Here is a 22,038-nt window from a genome sequence, read left to right on the forward strand (position 1 = left end):
ATTTTGTTTTTCAATTTTCAAAACTGATCATTTTTTTGTACTTAAATACACATATTTAATTAATTTTTACATAATTATAATTAGTGCTTCATATAAAATTCGGATTACTCCATTTTTTGGATCCCAAAATAATTCCCCAAAAAAGTCCTTCTCTTTTTTTTCTACAGTGGTGTAACCCCTTAAGCCACATTAACAGAATGCCTGCCAAACAAAAATTTTTTGGTGAATTGCAACAGTTTTTACAACAGTTAGATGTAATGAAAAATTGACTTGTTTTACTACATCTACAGATTGCTGTGAAGTTTTCGCCTTGTAGTTCATTAAAAGTCTCATTGAAAGTTTGGGATGGAAATAGAGGATTTATTTTTTTTTATAAATGTAACCGTTGATGGCGCCAGATGTTATAAAGAGTTGACTTGTTTTGTCACATCCACAAACTAGCTTCGAAACAAAAAATTTTAAGTGAACTTTAATTGTTTTTTCTCTCTATCCCGGATTTTCTGGTTTAGATATACGTTTTGTAGTTCATAACAGGCAACCTTGGCTGATGGCTTTTGTTTTATAAATTTACCCGTTGATGATACCAGACGTAATGAAAAATGCAATTTGTTTGTTTTGTCAGTTTTTTTGTTACGTTTTCAGATTGCTTGCCAAATAAGAAATTTTTGGCGAATTTCAACAATTTTTTCACTCAATCTTGGTTTACCTCGGGAAGTCTGCTTTGATGTCTTGTAATTCATTATAGACCTCCGAGGAACTTCGTGATGGAAATGGGCAACCTGCCAGAGGATTTTTTTATAAAGTTGGCTGTAAATGGCACTAGATGTGATGAAAAGGTGGCTAAGAAAAAAGTTCTGATTGTCTTTTTTGTATAAACGGGGTTTTCAATACCTACAGATTGCCTGCCAAACAACTTTTTTGTTGAAAATGTAAGTTTTTTTTCAACATGTCGGGTTTTATATGCGTCTTATAATTCAATTTTTGTGGGCAGATATTGACCATCATACGTTACTTATGGCTACGGTTTTACACTGTATTCATTAAGGTACCATATGTCATGGTACAATTTGTTATTTGAAGAGATTCAAAATCTACACAGCCTTCACATGAGTTCTGTAATGTAGATACGATTGAATGATTAATTTTGTGACTCATCTACGAGATTCCAGTGTCTCATTTTGTTCGAGTACAGTCTTTACAGTCCACATCGGTTCATGTGTAGCCAGATAAAAGATTCGAAATATTGCTTTATCGTTTCATTCTACCACCACCAGATCACCGTTTTATCATTTTTTTCACCTTTCGAAAACTTCGCCTCTTGATAACTGAAAGTGCCGAAAGTGCTTCCGCGTGGCAGATTTTGATCGGTGCCTCCAGAAGCAAAACCTAACCGAACCAACCGAGGTTTATTCAGCAGCTAACACAAACAGACGAAAAAAAAATGAAAACTTTCAATTTCAACTCGACCGAGCATCCGTGTTATCAAAGAGGTGGTTGTTGTTGAGGAGGAACAGGTAGTTGGGGGGAGTAACTGTGATCGCGATGCTCATAACGGCGTGACGAGCCCGATAAGTCACTTTGTGTTAAATTCAATCATTGCAAAGCTTATTATCTATCGTGCGATTCGGTCTAGTGCCGATAGAGTATTAAGAAAATATATACGAAATTGAGCAAAGTGTTACCAGCTTGCCTGTGGTGAAGGGAATGTTAAAAAATGATTCCACTGTCGTATGATGAGGTGTTGACTCATAGTTTCAAATGTTTCTGGAAAGAACGTTGTAGTTTAGATGGAAACATTCGAGAACAAAGATCGCCGTCGAAAACCGCGAACAGGCAATTCAATCAAGCGAAAAACAATCACAGCGCGTTTCAAGACCATCCGAGAGAAGAACACATAAGTCTCTCACAACCGTTAAACAAAGCACTTACGGCAGCCAGTTTTATAGCGCGTTGGTTGTTTAATAACTGTTACGGAAGCTGTAAATTTTTGGTCGGCCTCGAAATTATTTACAAAGAAAACGCGAGCTCCCCTTTCGAACCACGTTTCTGTACGCGAGCCGTATGCAACAAGTCTGCTGATGTATTTTTGCTCTCGTACTTCATCGACCGTATATTCGGCATGCATCGGGAAGTCTAAGAAGCCGTTTCATGTTAAAGTAGTTTGTGACCTAGTTCGGGTACGACATTGTGTACAACTCAGCAAAATATAAACCAAATATATTTGGGATGTATAGACGGGACACGTCCAATGACAGCTGGAATTGTGTTCGAAGTGTTTTCAGTTCTAGGAAAAACCATTTCACATCAGTTAGTATGTAACTCCACGAACATGCAGTTTAATTGCAATGTCTCAATTTAGTCTCAATTAAGCATTCGAACATTCGAACGATACAACTAATCATTAAGACACTCACCCTCTTTAGTTCTGAAATTAAATGCACCCTCAATAAAATTAAATTATTGCAACACTTCCCACTGGTTGTAGTTTGTTATCCCACCGGATAAAAACTCCCCAAACTAAGCGCAGTTCCTCCTTGAGATGACATGCGTAGCTATGAGGCTTGTGGCGGCCAGAGATTAAGCTGTTCCATCATACTTTGAGAAAAATACTGTGAATCTGTAATTCAATCTTCAACGTATTGTTGTGTAGGATCGAATTTGCTTTCAAGTACAAAAAATGTGGTTAGGCAGTTTCGGAAAGTTTATTTTGCTATCCTCTCTCGGCAGCCAGCTTCCCTTTAGTTTAATGCTTAAAAACCGCAACTCTCGTTTCCACGAATCAAAAGTTTGCATCGCTTGTTCAAAGCGAATCCTAGTCCCAAACAAAAGACCCACATGAATGAGCAACCCGCAATACCTATTGAAGAGCCGGAAGAGTCGTCGGCTTTCTGCAAAGTAGGTGCCAAACTTCAACATTTCCTCTATCCTTAATGAGTTTATTATATTCCAGTATTAAATCAATCAGTATAAGATATAACTACATTAACTGATCAGTGCGTAACCAACCCAGACCGTCGTTACAAGGCAACGTAATTGACAGACGCTAAATTTTATTAAAATTTTGATACGGCTCAAGATCCTTAAAGCTAAACAAAGCTTAGCAATCTTATATATTCGAAGTGTTAATAGAATCACTTCAATGCTGCTATGTGTTAGGGTCGAAAAAAGTGTTTATGTCGGCGCGTCAGTTTAGAGATTGCATTTATATCGATATAAAACCAAAATTGCTCCGCAAATAGCAGGAACTTTGCGTCTGCTTAGCGATTGGCGTTGAACTACTAGGTGGCATAAACAATTCAACATAAACTGTTATGCACTGATCGGTCAAAGGCAAAACATGAATAAAAGTATTTTTGACTGCAGCTTTTGAACCTTTTAAATTTCGTGGTGCATTTTCTGCTTCTGCTCATTGAATAAAGGCACATGAAGAATTTCATTCAAATTTTCTTAATTAAAATTTTCGGAACTTTGATCTTGTTATATAATCTGCATCTGATTGAATGAAGTTGAATGAATGGGTAAATAGTCAGACAAGCACATGCTCACAATTTACTGTCTTATGGCCCGGGATTCATTCCTTTGATCCCAAAGATCATCACCGATATTTTCCCTGAAATTTCAAGTTGACATAAGTGTAAATATCTTAAAATATGGTATGCCTTGTTCATATAGAAAGGCTATGCAATCACTATGAAAACCAATGAATGTCTGTGTGTGTGTGTGTGTGTGTGTGTGTGTGTGTGTGTGTGTGTGTGTGTGTGTGTGTGTGTGTGTGTGTGTGTGTGTTTGTGTAACAAAAATGTGCACTCGACTTCCTTGGAGATGGCTGGACGATTTTCACAAATCTCAATTGAATGAAAGGTATTATGTACCCATAAGTAAGAGCAGAATTTTGTCCGGATCCGACTTTCGGTTCCGGAATTATAGGGTTATATGTGTATGAAATTGCATCCTGTCATTTAGAAGAATAATTTCTAAATTTGGTTAAAAATTGTTTGAATTGCTGGTTGTATTAGTTACTGGCAAAACGAACCGATTTCAGTTATACCGGTCCCCAGTTGATGAGATACAATCACTGTTTTACATCATTTACAAAACCGGAACTCAGCCCACGTGATGAGTCGTCGTTCTCGCGTCAAGCCGGTAAAACATCTCCTCTCATCCTAATTTTTAACCTTTTTTTGTGAACGATGGGTATAGAAACGACCTGCACTTAATAGAGTTCAGCAAAAAGATTGGAAATTGGATACTGCACGGAAAAATACGAGTGATACAAAGTGTCGCATGATCGAAATGTCCCTGGAGAAGAATAAAAAAATTTGCTTTCGATCTAAAAAATAATTATGACGATCCCAAATACATTCAACATGACTGGCGATCTGCCTACAACGAATTGCCGATCATGCTCTTCTTATAGAGGAATTACAAGATGTCGCTTACTACAAACTGCTTCTGAGTGCTCAAGCCATCAAATGACAATTATATCTAAAATAACTGATTCAGAACATTGGACGAAAATCAACCATAATATAAGATTAGGTACGACTCAGTAATTTTTCATCACGACACCGCTTGGCCACACGTTATCGTTTCAATGGGGCACCATCCGACAATGACTTGTTTTGATCGATGCTAAGCTTTCTCACAGAAATAAACTTTTCATCAGTGGAGAGAATATAAATTGAGCTAAAAAGACAGTTTTCATCATGACAGCGCTCGGCCTTACTTTGTCGATTTGTTAAAAACTGTGTGGATTATGAAGGATGTGCATTTCTTTCAAGTCAGAAAAAAGAGGAATTGGAACAAAACGGGCATGATAGAGAATTTTGCGGATCTTCTAACTATCATAAATCGATTCTACAGAAAAATTTGCATAAGAAATACTAATTTTGAAAATATTTGTTCATGTTTTTATAAAATTATTGAGTAAAGTCGCGTTTTTGATCGTTTTTTCCCCACTCTTCAATGCCTTTTATGCAGCACACCTGGGCCCAACCCCGAACATAGAATCGGAAAGTTTTTCAGGCCTTAAAGAGGCGAACGAGCCTAAGGTTAGAACCTCTATCTATAATAAAAAAAAAAAAAATTAAATAAAATTACCTCGTACGGGAATTTTAAAATTTTCAAGATTTATTTGATCGTTATTACGAATACGTTGTTTTGACCTTAGTTTGACTTTCATCAGTAACGAGAAAGTAAGGAAACGACTAATAAATGAAACAGCGGTAATGAAAATTTGCGAGAAAAAAAACAAACATCAACAAGCGGCACTCGAATCCACAGCTTCCTCCTATCATGAAATATCGATTCTGCCTTTCGCTATAGAATTGCTGGAAAACCGACTTTTGATCGGAACTCTGGAAACTTTTGGTGTTAGTCTCCAACCGACTCAGTGCGACTAGATCGGAAAATGTCTGTGTGGCTTTCACAGATTTGGCTTCGTTCAATTTTCTCGGAGATGACTAAACCTATTGTAATAAACTTAGGCTCGTTTGAAAGCTACTCTTGAGATATTAATCAAGTTCAAAGATCAATTGGCTGTCAGATTCGATTCCGTACATATGATGGTAGAAATGACTTAACCGACAAAGCATACCTTTTTGTTCTCTTCGCTCAATTTTCTCGGAAGTGACTGATCCGACTTTAACAAGCTTAAAACTAAAACTCTTGCACTGTAAATCAAGTTCGAAGTCACTTTCGGTTCGAGAGATATAATGGTATAAGTGGCGTAACCGCAAAACACATTTTCCACTCAATTTTCACGGAGATGGACGGTGCCAACTAAAATATATTTATCAAACCTAGGTTTGTTTGAGAGTTTCTTGTGAGTTTTGACTGAAGTTCAAAGATCAATTGACTGTCGATTTTGTTTCTGCGCTCAATTTTATCGAAATGACTAAAATATTTTTTCTAGCTTAGGCTCGTTTAAAAGCTAAAGTTGAGATGTGAATTAAGTTTGAAGATCAAATGGCTGACACTTATGTTTTCAGAGTTACAATGGAATAAGTAAAGTTACCGACAAATCCCGTTTTTTACCAGCGCTCAATTTTTTCGGAGATTACTAACCAATTTCAACAATCCAAGGCTCGTTCGAAAGCTAATATTGAATCATTGATCAACTTTGAAAATCTAGTACTAAACACTTCCGGTTCCAAGAATATAATCATATAAGTGACTTAACCGACAAATTATATTTATTCATCATTATCAGTACTGAGAAAGATACCAATGATCAAGTTTAAATATATTGTTGCTAAATTCGTGTCAGAAATTATCCTGATGAAAAAAAAGGTTTTAATGACACTGTTTGAACGAGAAGAGAAAGGCATTATCGCACCACTAGGTGGGTTAAAAAGGGTTTATTTTTCAAAAATATTTTTTTAATGTAACGCACATCCCGAGCTTAAAATTGTCACGCATTTTAAATGAAATAAGCCATTCCAACAGCCTCATTTTCAATATTTTACTGTCTCATTCGTAAATGACTTACACCAGAACAAACGAAGAGAGACGAAGCACTTTCGTATCTTATTGAAAAAATTGCAAGGATCAGCCTCATGGGGTTGTTCGAGCCGTTGATGTGGAACAAAGCAACCAAAATTTCGAATGATCTACAGTCAAATATTTCAATCAATCGTCACACTTGAATTCCCAAATGCACGAGAGACTGCTCAGATTGATTTTTATTAGGAACCAAAACCGAACACGCGAACCCAGAATATAGACTCTATTTGTCGTGATTCGTATTTGTTTTGTAGCCGACGAAATTACATCAATAGCCCAAATGTATGCAATTAAATGTTTGTACACTCTAGCGATACGGATATCGATATTTAAGCTTCTTTTCGCCAAGCTTGTGTTCAAGTTATGTATGCAAGCAGTTATTTTTATAGCGTTTCTCTACCATTATTACAATTCTGCGATTTCGGTTGAAGCGATAAACTTTTTCTCATTATCAATCGAGTTCAGCTTATACAAATTGGAAGTTAATCTTATGCACTCCAAATTTACCCTGCGGTAGTTGTCAATTTCTCAAACGAAACGACATAACATGGAATTTCATCCGAGCTTGCATGACACAAGATCAGAGCATACCAATTAAAGCTTCAAATTGTTTTATGGCACTTTTTGTCTTGCTGTCTAGCAACAACCTACCTCTAACATGCTACGTGTCGGACTAAAACGTTAGCTATAATTTTGCTTCTATTTATAGATTCGTGTGCTTCCAACAGCTTCGCTTTTACATCGATTTACCAATCAGAGCGATGCTTTACATTTGATATATCGCTTACTCCTTCAAAACCGTCGTCTATGGCAGGGAAATCCGATATGCCGGAGATATTTAGCAGACAAAATAGGACACTGCTAGCTATTAATCAACATTTCAATGATATACAATAAAAAATACATGGCTATGAACATTCAAATCAATACGTAGAAATATTTCCAATCAAATGGTGACATGATATTAATAATTGATACAAAATTGACTGAGCTGTAATTGTTCAAAACCTGACCACATTTCTACCTGTATTTTTCTTGAGTTTCTAGTTTGCACCCGTATATAGAAAACAAAAATGTGTTCCACATTAAAATGAGAGAGTATAATTTCCAACGTCACTTTTTCCTCTATGACAAGACGAAACTAAAATGACTAAAATATGACAAATCGAAGTATTTACATCCCAGAACCTTCTTGGAAACCAAAACTACTACAATTTCGAACACCAACAGGTAAAAGTCATTGTGAAACCTTTTTCCGTCATTTTCGATTCTCAAAGCTTCGGTTGAATGCCGACACTGCATACTATGGGACTTTCACTGTAAACCGCAAATGAAAGAACGAACACAATTTTGAAACTACTGTTCCGCTTATGTCGTTGACTGTACATGAATGACAAGCTGGACAAACTGAGATTGACAATAATTTCTCGGCATTTTCGTCTATTTTGAGTCAATGAAAATGACTTTTATTAGCTCTGCACACAACTCTGAAAGCAACTTAATCGAACGGAATCTTCGTACGTGTTCAAACTTTGCACGTCTGCTGTATGTTTCAATTCTCAGTTTCGTCCCTGCACACACGAACATCAATCTAATTTACCTCCCGGTCCCTTAGTGGTAACTTTTCCGCATTCCTGCTATTTCTTTCGTTAGTCTTTTTCAGTACGCTAAGCACTTATAAGAGATTTTAAACTTTCCTATTTGTTCTGAGTTTAAAAAATATTCAAATTTTGTGGAAATTTTGTACTCTAGTAGAAACCTATCGCATATTTCATGTTGAGCAGTTTTTTATTTTGTTTCGATTATAGAGGTTTTAAGCTTTTAAGGTTATCCATCATACTATAACCGTTCCCCCTAATGAACAGTTCATCTATGTCTGTGTCTGAATGAATCATGTTGTTATTTTAGGAAAAAGATTCCACAAATTACTTATTGCAATCAAAAATGCAATTTCAGATATTTTTTCGATCATTTAAAGCAATAGAACTGCTAAACACAATCACGACGGTTTAGTATGAATTCAAGATAAAAAAGTAACAGTTATCAACATGTGTAAAATAAATCAACAGTTCGACTAAAACTTATCTCAATCCTTGCTGAGTTCTGCAACTTACAGTAACACTGAAGCCGAACACTTCTAATGTAGATCATGGCCATTGGTTGGATCTTCAACACTTACCTGAAAAGAAACAAAGAAATAAAGCGTTAGTAAACTTCATCGGGTTTTTCTTTGTGTCGGTCTTGCGGAACACGCGCTACTATTCGTACGACAGTAATAAAATAAGAAAAAGCTCGTACATCTATTCTCATGAAGGCCTCAAATGACACAACCAGCGCAGTAAACTGTTCAAGTTTACGATCAACGGCCCCAGCCGAAGTGTCTTTCCGGTGAGCTCGAAGGGCGGGGTTAAGCGAAAGTGTGTTGTCTCGACGGTCCGGGCCCTCTGTCTGGCCCAGGAATCGTTCGACTCATACGCACATAAATAATAACAAGCCGAGTTGTTGTTTCGTACTGCCTCTACTCCACTCCGTTCTCTACGGAACATCACCTGAAGCCAAATCTGTACGGACCCAAACAGCACAAATTACCCTGCGAAAGGTGCCACCAGCCGGGTCTCTCACATTATTAGGCCGAAAAACATAACAACCGGAAAGAAATTAATCAAAACAAACAATAATGACGTGACGGTTCACAGCCGGACGCGCGGACACACGCACGTTGTTGGTGTTTCCATCGCGATCCCGTGTGTCAAAGCGGGCGATCGGTGGGTCCATCATCCATCTGGGTGACACTTGGAGCTTGTTGCAAAACGAAAACATAGAAAGTGAAAACGGTTTGTTTTGCTTAATGTGGGAACACCGTCTACCGGCAATGTCAATGTTGCCGGTGGGCAATTGTTAAATGTGAAACTGAGATACGGGGTGCGGCGAAGTTCCGCATCGGAATAACATATAAAAGCGTGGGTTGGATAAATAGCACTAATTAACTAACGATCTAAAATAAAAATAAAAAACAAACTGCCATGAAACAAATTTATGCGGAATCGGTTGAAGCCACTCCTCAAGGTTAGTGAAACAATTGAATACATCTAATCGCATGGATATGATCAATACCAGAGATGGTCGGGTTCGGATTCGCAAAAAAAATTCGGGTTCGTGTCGCTACCCCGGTAACCAATAAGCACATACTAATGCCGCATTATGACAGCAAATAATCGCTAATTGGCATTTCAATCGCACTTGAGACTGAATTAAGGCCGACTTTGGCAAAATATACGGCTATTCATAAATAATGCTTACTTATGGCTGGTGTGCATTCTGAAAGCTGAATTCTGATTGATTTACAACAGATAAGCTTTCAAATTGCAAATATTGAACCTTAAGCATTTTTGTTGCTCATAAAATGCTAATTTAATGTCATTATTAGTGCTTACTGGTTACCTGGGTAACGACATTCATTTTTAATCGGGTCGGGTTCGGATTGAAGAATTTTCATAACCGACTATCAGGGATGTTCGGATTTCTGAAATTTGAATCCAAACCCCGACCCAAAAACGAACCCGATAGGTTCGGGTTAAGCAACAATAATTTCGGGTGCGGATCGGACATCGGGCAAAGACGAGTACGGCGTATGATTCATTCTAGAAATCGAGTACAGATCTGGTTCGGGGATGATGAGGATGATCCAATAGAAATAGAAAAATAAAATAAAAGCACTACCCAATGACGTGTAGCATATGCCTAGAAAAGGACACTGACAGCGATTATTTCATTTAATTTCTATCTATGGACGGATATTTAGTCACAAAACCTTAAAAAATCAGTTCTGCGATTTTGGTACGAAATTTACACTGATTGCTCAGAGATAGTTGACACGATTTCCACTAACCATTACCATGAAATTTTGATCGGATTACAATTTTTGTTCCGAAGGTTATGGTTGCATATAAAAGCCCATACAAATCCATTTCAATACGAGCCATATTCGAGAAATAAGGATCGATCATTTAAATTTAAAAATCGACAAATCGTAGCACGTTTAAACTGGGACATATCGGTGCGTACTCGTACAGCTATGTCAGGTGTTGTATTGATTTAGTAATCCTCTGCCGATTTGTGCGTATAGCAAATGAAATGCAATTTCTGTAACAGATTCTAATATAAGTTTTTTTTTTATTTCTAAGAAGTATTTCAAAAAAGATACCGAAGAGATACTATGTATGACACGCTAATGGGGAAGCTTCTATGCTGAGGGGTTATGGAAGTTGATTCGTCGATACGAAAGACACCTACAACTGAAAGTCTAACATTACGAGGAAAAGTGAAATAGATTTATAGGACTAAATAAACCATACGTATATTTCTCACATGGAAAGGCTTCGTAATCGTTGTGAAACCCGATTAATTATACAGTTTGACAGGGTAATATATCATTCGACTCGTGGGGCAGGCTACCGGTTCCGGAGGTACGAAGTAATATGGTAGGAAAATTTAAAAAATATGTACTCCATTTTTTCAAAGGTTTCCGGAAGGTAGTTATCAAAAGACCCCGATTTCTTAGCGATGGTTGACCTGATTTTTACAAAATAAATAAATGCAACTCAATGAAATTTTATTGGAAGGTCTTAGGCTTCCACAACCTGTAACTGATGTTTTTACCTGTAACTGATTGTTTTTCTGTTCCGAATTCCCGTTCCGGAGAAACAAAGTGATGAGTGATATTTTCATAATTGGTTCAAATTTATTTTGATAAGTCAAATTCATTAAATTTGGAACATTTCACCACCTAGGCGCAATGAAATTCGATATGATATGCTTTAAAATCAATTTGTTCAAAAATTAGCACAACAAATTTAGTTACATATATCGTTTTTCAATAGTTTTTTCCCTTCTGTTGTGACAAGACCGGACGTATCGTGGCATAAATTTAAACTTTAGAAAGCAACTTTTTTGTCTGGGTATTTCTGTAGGAAAAATCGTAACGTACAATGCACATTATGGATATTGTTACAAATTTGGCTATTTGACAAAATTATGTAAACCTTTGAAAGATTATGAATATTTTCGATATATTCTAAAACAAGTTCCAGGATACTACCGGACTATTAGGGTGCCAATAAAAAGGGGTCATCTTTAATTTCGTAAAACTGTTGTGGTCACAAGTCCCTAGGTAAAATTTGAGCCCAATCAGACGTGGGTAAGTGGTGCCGCCTGGCGATCAAAGTTTAGAAATTTTCGTCTTAGAATTGCATGAATCGTCGAGATCTGATGTCATCTCGAAAAAAAATTTTTTTTTGACAATAAATGAGACCCGATATCGAAGCTTTGTTTTGAAAACTCGACAGAGACCATCAGCACCGAGCACACAGACATGTGCACGAGTTTCCGACCGTGTTGAAAGAAAAACAGAATCACGGTTCCGGTACGGAAGTAAGTCTGTTATCGGTGTTTGGATTTGATTATAAACGGTGCAACGATTGAGAAAAATCATTGGACGCATCCATGCTTCGTGATGTATTTGAAATTTATTCATCAATACCGTGGTGGTAAAGTAATATCATCAATAAAAACAGTAAATAGTATTAACATACATGCGGTGATAATGATATAATGATTATAATGATAAGAAAAACATGTCCAATCGCAAAGCATGTTACGCTTAGCTGATTAAAATATTAACTTATTTAACTTTAATATCATACGCAGAAGTAACAGGAGCGCAGGATTTTGTTACACCATATCAAACGCTGTACCTGCTGTTTCTTCAAGACATGCGAAATCTGGCGCTTCCGTTTTTTCTATAAGTGGAATTCATGCTAAATAACGATTGATTGAATTGAATTTGAATAGTGCACGAGCATCAACCAGTTGAAATTTAAACAAAGTTCTATGCCGCTATAACCACTATTTGGTGTGATTTTTTCTTCACATTTTTGCATTGCATATTGCCATTGCGTAATGGAAGCTGAAAAAAATTAGTATAATCAGTTTGATTAAAGCTTGCTTCAGATAGAATTGGAACGAAGACAATAGCTTGTATTTCAGTTATTTATCATTGAATTCAAAATCTTTTTTTTATACAAATGTAGCGTTTTCCTCATACTTTTAAGAAAAAATACGGATAAAATTATTCGTCACGGTTTCGAAGGAATTCTTGAATTTTTCTTGTAACACGGCTCATTAGCGGCGCATCTCTTCTTCGTCCATCGTTTTAGCTATCTCATTCCACCAGGTCGTCATCTGATTGTTGTCTTTGACAACCTTTTCCTTTGTGCCTTGAGTCTCCTTTTCATGATTGCCCACTATTTCTCAATAGGGCGGAACTGGGGGCAGTTAGGTGGGTTAAGGTATTTCGGAACAAACTGGACCCCTTTTTCTGCATACCATTCTTGAACGACTTTGCTGTAATGACAGCTTGCCAAATCTGACCAAAACATTACGCGATGATCGTGGGATCGAATGAACGGCAAAATTCGTTTTTGGAGACACTCTTTTTGGTATAGTCATTGTCTTATTTGTAACGAAAACTTTTGTTTTTTTGCCACAGCTGCAAATGCTCTGAAAAATCATAATTTTTTTTTGCAAATTTGTCGGCAAAAACAAATTTAAATTTGGCTGGAATACCCCCTCGAGCCGTTGCCAAATAAAATTGTTGACCTGGGATTTGCCCGAAGTCAGCCTTGACATAGGTTTCATCGTCCACCAGAAGACACCCGTCGAACTTGGTCAGCACCTGGTCATATAGTTTCCGAGCACGAATTTTGATCACACTATTCTGTTTTATGGTCCGATTTTGCTAGCTCGATACGACTTGATTCCTTCCCGGAGTCGAGTTCTCCTCACGGTACTGTGGGCAGCACAGAATTTTCTGGCCAAATCACGGTCCGACAGATTAGGATTCCTCTTAATAGTCTTCAAAATCTTACCACGCAATTTCCCGTCGACAGTTCCACTTCGACGATTGGCTTAAGCCTTCCGAATCGTCGTCAATGTTTCCGTTTGATAACGTGCCATACGGTATTTCTGGGCAATTTCAGCTGTTTAGCTAGCCTAGATGCAGACCACAATGGATTTTCCAAATAACTGCACAATTTTTTCCCTTCTTCCGGTTTCCATATTGTTTGTTTACAAAGTACAGTCGATTTGCGGAAGGTCAAAAATCATACGTGAAGCTGACAAAATTCCCGACACGTGGGCGCCAAGAACTTCCAAATCCGTCCACCAGGAGCGCCACAATATGAGCAAAAGTTTGTTCCAATTCTGAATGAAGCAAGCTTTATGACCCAAATTGATTATTTTCATAGAAGTTTCATCTAGGAACACGCAGAAGTAACAGGAGCGGAGGACTTTGTTGCACCATATCAAACGCTGCGCCTGCTGTTTGTTCGGGACATGCAAAATCCTGCGCTTCCGTTATTTCTATAAGTGAAATTTATGCTAAATAGCGATTCATTGAAATTTAATTTGAATAGTGCACGAGCATCGACCAGTTTAAATTTAAACGTATTGCCAAACTGTAAAATTAGCATTATCAATTCGATTATGACCCAAATTGATTATTTTCATAAAAGCGTCACGTAGAATTAATTTCCCTTCCTCTAATATTCATTTTATCGCGAAATAAACAACTGGATGAGAAATGGAACACGTTGTGCATTAAACGAGAACATGTGTTGAAACTACGTAAGCCGTGCCGTTACGAAATTGGTATTTTGCCGAACTCTAGTGATAAGGATTGTTAAAGGAACATTCATGAAAGTTACAAATTGACCATTTTTCCAAATTCAAGTACCCTCACGCATATAAATTGACAGAAATCATTAATTTGCATGCTCTTTTAATATTTTTTATCACCCATCATTAGATTCCCTAAAGATACAAAATTGACTATTTTCAATGACCGAAAAAATTAAAAAGTATTCTTTAATTCCACTATGAAAGATTTTAAATATTTCGTTATAATACCAACGTAGACAGGTATCAGTATTTCGAATGCTATTCGCTACTGGTATCTGTCTGTCACTATTACGTTAGTATTATGGGAGCGGGTCATTTCGCCGAAAATCGTTTCGCCGAATTCCATTTCTCCGAAAGTCGTTTCGCCGAATAGGTCATTTCGCCTAATTGAATATTTCACCGAAAGGGTAATTTCGAATACATCATATTATTATTTTTTTGTTTTTCTTTTTTTTTCTTTATTACTCAGTAAACGGAAAACACACACACTTGTTTGGTAGATACATCTGGCATTAATGCTATCATCTTTCATTTGTCTTGTGAAATAGTTAAAAACTATCATAGTGGAATTTGAGAGAACTTTCATTTTTCTTCTCTACATCGGTTTAGTTTCATTCCACTAGCCGCTCAAATCCCAAACACTTATTTTCTATGATTTTAAAAATCTCATTGACATGCGTTTTCCTCAGTTATAAATTCCTGCAGGATTCCTGTTGTCACTAATTTTCACATCCCTCATCCCTCCAGAATGCTCAAAGCTGATCGAATCATCCAGCTCCTACAGGAATGAGGAATAATTGTAGCTCAAAATCACTACTGTTTTTTTATGACGAAAGGTCAGTACCGATTTTGATCGATTTGATTTAAAAATTACTGATCAACTGATCTTGAAAAGATCAGATTAGTAGTGATATTTATTGTGACAGATCACAAGGGATCATTTTCGATAGTAATTTGTTTGCAACAAAAATACCTATTCAGATAGTTTCATGCAAATCTTAGAAGATTCTGTTACGCTTCCGATCCCTCGTCCCTGTCCACCATTTTTATTGGAATATACAAGATCTCTTTTGTGACTAACGTTTTCGCTCCCACTTCCCCCGGCTCTTCACCATCTCGATGTCAACTAACTAGATCTATGTCGTTCTTTAGTCATTTCGTTCCCATGTCCCGTTTTTTTTTTTCATTTCATTCTCTTCGGCAACATCCCCATCATCGCCTACGGAAATCCGCTCCAGTCGACGACCAACATGCGGGCCACCCGCCAGGTCTTCGTAGCCTAGGGGTGTTTCCCGCGGACATGATTCGAATACACAATGTAAAATTCAAGGAATTATACTAGTCTTGAGTAGCACCAACACGGAATCTAACTTTGTCAGCATGGAATTCTTAATTTTCCAGTAAACGAGATTTGTCATTTAGTTTCGTAGTAAAACTATCACAAGATTTTTTATGAACCAAAACAATAAAAACTTACATATCCATACGTTCCCCTTGGGAGTGTCCTCCAGAATCCGAATGTTGAAATCGTACGCCGCCAGGTCCTTCCGTAAGCTCATCGCCTTATCGTAGGTCAGCGCACATTTTGGCACCAGAAACAAACTGTCAAACTCGTAGAAATCACTTCCCGTCAGGTTGGTACGGCTCTTCGATCCCAGCACACTGTTATTGCTAGTACTGTGGTACAGAATTGCACTGCCGTTGCTGATGGCCGAACTTCCGTTGGTCTGCGGTCCTCCTCCGGGGGATCCACCGGAAGAGTACCCGTTCGAGTAGCTGCCACCGAAACCGCCCAAACTGTTCCGACTTCGGATTAGACGATTGTTGTTGGCACCACTTCCACCACCAGAACCACCTCCTCCTCCTCCTCCACCACTACCACTAAAACTAGCACTGGCAGCACGGCCCGCACTACTGCTGCGACTTTGAATCGTTAAGCTTTGATGGTTGCCAAGGCTGTGACCGTTGTGCTGCGGTGGATTTTGCTGTTGATGATGCTGCTGTGGTTGTTGATGATGTTGACTATGATGGTGATGATTATGATGGTGATGATGTTGACTGGCACTGAGACTGGTAGCAGCGCAACGTTTCACTGATATCATAGCTTCTGCTGGAGAATTTTGGGGCACTTTGCGCTGCAGCGGCTGCTACACAGAACGACTACCGCAATAACAATTCCAATACGCACACATACAAAAAAAAACAGAAACACTTATTTCGACTTATGGTTGGTTGAAATCTTCTTACTTCATTGCTTTTGTTTCACTTTATCACAGATAATAATTGCAGGAGAGATTTTTTCCTTTTCACTGGAGATTCCAACTCATCGGTCGGTCATTTTCGATGCACCGTTCGGTTTACTGCACTCAAGCGAACTGAAAGTGGAATAATTATAACACACCACCGTTGATTCGGATTCGGAGAAATCAATCAGGCTCCTGCAGGAGAAGCGTCACAGTGAGGAAAATTTGTGAAAACGTTTTTTGGCGAATAGGTTTTTGTCTACGGAAATCATTTTCTTCTGCCAAACGAGAATCGCACACAGCATCGTCGAACACCGAGCAGAGTCTATGAAAAAAATCACGAACCGAACTCAACCGCGCAAATCTTCCAACTGAGCGTGACCGTAGCGAAAGGCACGTGCTACAGCTACAGAGTTTTGAATTGAGCTACTACGTAGACGCTACAAGACGAGTCTCGCATATGTCGCATGTTATGAACAACAACCGTCAAAAACCGAATAACCGTTGATAATTGCTACAGAAATGACGACGACGACGGGCCAGGAGCCGTGAAACATTTTGATCACTGGTTCGCTCGAACATTCACTGAAACGGCCAAGGATTCAATTTTCACTTTCAACTGCACACAACTACGGGTCTAGCGGAAAACGGGTCACAAGTTCCGTGGTCCGAGCGCGAGCCTTCAACGACGAAGCTCGCACCGGCACTGAACCGTGCCTTGCCTGCCAGGCTACCGGTGAAGTGGAAAAGTTTCGAAACCTCGAAACGAAATCCCGCAATCTAACGCAAAACGGATGGAACACGGAACAATCGCAACAAGTGGGAAGAAGAAAACGTCCGAACTGGGGAGTGGGTAGCCAACTTTAATGGAACAAAATTAGCACCGATGCGGTGGCTATTGTTAACATTGGCCAACACACCGAGGAAGCTGAAGGATTTTCTTCTTCTGCTTCATCAATATCTTTTATTGCTGGCATATTTCTCTAATCGGAACATGATTATTACCACCCAATCAGTTTTTTTTTTCATAAATACGTTTATTTCATAGGCAATATACATAAGTTTTTCTTCGCCGTGGCATCTACAATACATAGTACTTTAAACCTAATACATTTCGAATATCCTATTAGTATGTTGGTATTCATTAGTTAATCTAAACACTGTTTTTATCAAGCGAGTTGCTATTATAAATTACATTAAATGAAATACATTTATTTTGTACATGATCTTATAACTATTTCAGGTTTGTTTGTATCAGTTCATCACTTTTATTTAATATAAGATAGCTGGCTATTGGTTGAGCTCATGGAAGAGAAAACAATCTAACATAAAATAAAATTTAAATTGGAACTCCAATGGACTTAATGAAATAATAAAGAAGTTTCATGTAAGGAACGTCACGACAAGCAAGAATGTCGCGAACTGGGACATTGGATAGTCTACCTTGGGTACGCAAGGAATTTATTAGTTGAGATCTGACATCACGATACTCCACGCATGTCCAAACAACATGGTCAATATCGCGGTAACCTTCGCCACAAGCACAATGATTAGTCTCGGAAAGTCCAATTCGAAGGAGATGTGCATCTAACGTGTAGTGATTGGACATGAGTCTGGACATCACACGAATGAAATCTCTACTCACATCCAGTCCCCTGAACCATGCCTTTGTCGATATTTTAGGAATAATTGAGTGCATCCACCGACCCAGATCATCTTTATCCCAAGAAGCTTGCCAGCTGGCAAGTGTTCTTTGGCGAGACGCGCTATAGAATTCATTGAAAGCAATTGGTCTCTCATAAATTTCACCCTCAATAGCACCACGTTTGGCTAAAATATCGGCTCTTTCATTGCCTGGAATGGAGCAATGAGCCGGAACCCAAACTATTGTGATTTGATAATTATTATTCAATATGACGTTCAGGCACTGTTTTATTTTGCCCAAGAAAAAAGGTTCATTTTTGCCAGCAGCCTTTGAGCGAATGGCTTCAATTGCACTCAGACTATCTGTGAAAAGAAAATAATGGTTTGGAGATAATGTGACGATTATACTCAAACTATAATGAACTGCTGCTAACTCTGCTATATAAACAGATGCAGGTTCTTGAAGCCTAAAGGAGACCGAAACATTATTGTTGAACATACCAAACCCTGTCGCTTCTTCAATTCGCGATCCGTCCGTGTAAAACATTTTCTCAGAGTCGATATGCCTGAACTTACTTGTAAATATTTTTGGGATTTCCAACGAGCGTAGGTGTTCCGGAATTCCACGCACTTCGCGCTGCATGGATGTGTCGAAAAATAAAGTTGAGTCAGGGACATTTAGGAGGCTGACACGGATAGGAATATATCTTGAAGGGTTGATTTCCTGTGACATATGGTTAAAATATACAGTCATGAATCTTGTTTGAGATTGAAGCTCAACTAGCCTTTCGAAGTTATTAATAACTAGGGGATTCAGTACCTCGCATCTTATTAGCAGTCGCGACGAAAGCTCCCAAAAACGATCCTTCAATGGAAGAACTCCCGCCAGAACTTCAAGACTCATTGTATGTGTCGAATGCATGCAGCCTAAAGCAATTCGCAAACAACGATATTGAATTCGCTCTAATTTGATAATATGAGAGTTTGCAGCGGAACGAAAGCAAACGCATCCATATTCCATCACTGAAAGTATCGTTGTCTGATACAATTTTATTAGATCTTCCGGATGAGCACCCCACCAAGATCCGGTTATTGTTCGAAGAAAATTTACTCTTTGTTGGCATTTTGTTATCAGAAACCTAATGTGTCCTCCCCACGTGCATTTGGAATCAAACCACACCCCGAGGTATTTGAAAGTCAAAACCTGTTGGATCATTCTTCCCATCATATGGAGCTGAAGCTGCGCGGGATCATGCTTTCTTGAAAAGACGACTAACTCTGTTTTCTCCGCAGAGAATTCGATACCAAGATGAACAGCCCAATCGGACAAGTTATCTAAGGTATCTTGCAATGGTTTATGCAGATCAATAGCTTTGGGTCCAGTAACTGAAACTACGCCATCATCTGCCAATTGTCTTAGTGTACATGGGGATACTAGACAGCTGTCAATGTCATTTACGTAAAAATTATAGAGGAGCGGACTGAGGCAAGAGCCTTGCGGTAGACCCATGTAGCTAATTCTGAATGTTACCAAATCGCCATGTGAAAAATGCATGCGTTTCTCTGACAAAAGGTTGTGCAAATAATTATTTATAACCGCTGGGAGTCCATGTTGGTGAAGCTTGTCTGAAAGAACATCAATGGAAACTGAATCAAATGCTCCTTTAATGTCTAAAAATACAGATGCCATTTGTTGCTTTTGAGCGAAGGCAATTTGGATGTCAGACGAAAGTAATGCAAGGCAATCATTCGTCCCTTTATTTCTACGGAAGCCAAACTGAGTATCTGACAACAAACCGTTCGTCTCGACCCAAGTGTCGAGACGTCGTAGAATAATTTTTTCGAACAATTTTCTGATGCAGGACAACATCGCGATGGGTCTATATGAGTTGTGATTGGAAGCTGGTTTCCCCGGCTTTTGAATGGCGATAACTTTCACTTGCCTCCAGTCAGGTGGAACAATATTTTGCTCAAGAAGCTTGTTGAACAATTCCAACAAACGTCTTTTTGCGAGGTCGGGCAGATTCTTCACCAAGTTGAATTTAATTCTGTCCAACCCAGGAGCGTTATTGTTACAAGACATGAGTGCTATGGAAAATTCCATCATAGAAAAGGGGCTATCAATGGAACCATTATTTGAAAAAGATTCCCTAATAATGCTATGCGTAGGAACAGAATCTGGACAAACTTTCCTCGCAAAATCAAATATCCATCGGTTCGAGTATTCCTCACTCTCATTTCCTACGTTACGATTCCTCATTCGTCTGGCCGTATTCCAAAGAGTGCTCATTGAGGTTTCTCTTGACAAACCTTCGACAAAATGTCTCCAATAGCTACATTTCTTGGCCCGAAGTATGCTCTTGTACTTGGTTTCTAAAGTCAAGAATTTTTCAAAATTCTGAGGAGTTCCTCCTCCTCGTTTTAAAAACATCTTGAAGGCATTTTGTTTCGCGTGCTTAGCATCTGAGCACTCTTTGTCCCACCAAGGGTTTGGAGGCCTTCTGTTAGACGATGGACCAAGAAATCGTTTGGTTTGGGCTTGTTCTGCGGCCTCCAGAATCGAACAAACGAGGAAGTCATATTCTTCAAGTGGGGGGAGCTCTTCCATTGAAGTTAAGGCACTTGAAATATTACTTTGGTATTTAATCCAGTCAATATTTTTTGTCAAATCATATGGAATATTAACTGAATTAGCAATGCCTTTGTTACTGCTAATTGAGATGATGATTGGTAAATGATCGCTACCGTGTAAATCAGGAAATACTTTCCAGGTGCAATCTAGTCGAATTGAAGTCGAGCAAAGAGATAAATCTAATGCACTTGGACGTGCAGGAGGTCTTGGGATCCGTGTCATGCTACCCATATTTAGTACCGTCATGCTAAAATTGTCGCAAATATTATATATTAAGGATGATCTGCTATCATTGTAAACGGAACCCCACATCATTCCGTGCGAATTGAAATCTCCTAAAATCAAACGTGGAGCAGGAAGGGCTTCGACAATTTCATTAAGCTGTCGTTGTCCAACTTGAGCTCTTGGAGGAATATATACTGAAGCAATGCAAATGTCCTTTCCTTTAATGTTTATTTGACAAGCAACAACTTCTATACTAGAAGTCGAAGGAATATTTAATCTATAAAAGGAATAACATTTCTTAATTCCTAAAAGCACTCCACCATACGGAGAGTCTCTATCGAGACGTATAATGTTAAAGTCATTAAAACTTAAGGCTATGTTTGATGTAAGCCATGTTTCGCACAAAGTAAATACATCACATTTTTGACTATGCAACAAAACTTTAAATGAATCAAGTTTTGGCATGATGCTTCGACAATTCCACTGCAGGACAGTGATTGAATCATTTGCGGCGGATGATAAATTATCCATCAAATGATACAAAACCTGAAAGAACTGGCCATTGAGCTGATAACTGTTTCAAAAAAGTTCTAGCTATTGGAAGGAATGCCGTTATGATAGTCTTTAGAGGTTCAGAAATATTGAATGCTGCGAAAATCCATTCTACAATTTCCGAAAACTTAAGTAATCCTGTTGGTGAATGTGAAACGGAGCCCACTGGATTATTGTCTTTCCTTGAGCTAGTTTCTGGATTGGTTTGTGAATTTGACAAACCAGGAGGCACAGTTTTTGGTTTTAAATTTGGCTTTTTAGCTTTAACACGGGGATCTTTTTTTGAAGATGTAATTTTAGGTGTCTTTTTAGGTATTTTGTGGTTTGTTAATCTCCTCTTAACAGACCCTTGAGGAGTGACAAACGAGGTATCTTCACTATTTCCGTCGGAGTCAGATTCCTCTGGCTCCATAAGATTTGAAAAACCGTTTTCGGTTTCCAAGGGGGAGACATGTATGACCGTTTTAAGCATTTCTGCATATGTGCGCTTAGACCGTGCTT

The 22,038-nt window shown here is 38.3% G+C and overlaps 1 protein-coding gene across 31 annotated transcripts in view; it reads right to left on the reverse strand.

The window, feature by feature from the left end:
• LOC131432946 (ensconsin) overlaps nt 1–22,038 on the reverse strand; it is a 383,203-nt gene that overhangs the window by 145,831 nt on the left and 215,334 nt on the right. For 17 of the 31 annotated variants that reach the window (XR_009229999.1, XM_058599556.1, XM_058599551.1 and 14 more), the window contains exon 2: nt 15,719–16,616. The exons of 13 other annotated variants lie outside the window; for them this stretch is intronic. Coding sequence is in view for 16 of the 18 variants with exons in the window: in XM_058599556.1 (XP_058455539.1) it covers nt 15,719–16,343 (625 nt within the window). In the remaining 2 variants the exon portion in view is untranslated. Of the gene's footprint in view, nt 1–15,718; nt 16,617–22,038 lie in introns of those variants that run through there. One more of the 31 variants, XM_058599570.1, reaches the window with a different exon arrangement.

Source organism: Malaya genurostris, chromosome 2 (assembly GCF_030247185.1).
Source record: "Malaya genurostris strain Urasoe2022 chromosome 2, Malgen_1.1, whole genome shotgun sequence".
NCBI classification, from domain to species: Eukaryota; Metazoa; Arthropoda; class Insecta; order Diptera; family Culicidae; genus Malaya; species Malaya genurostris.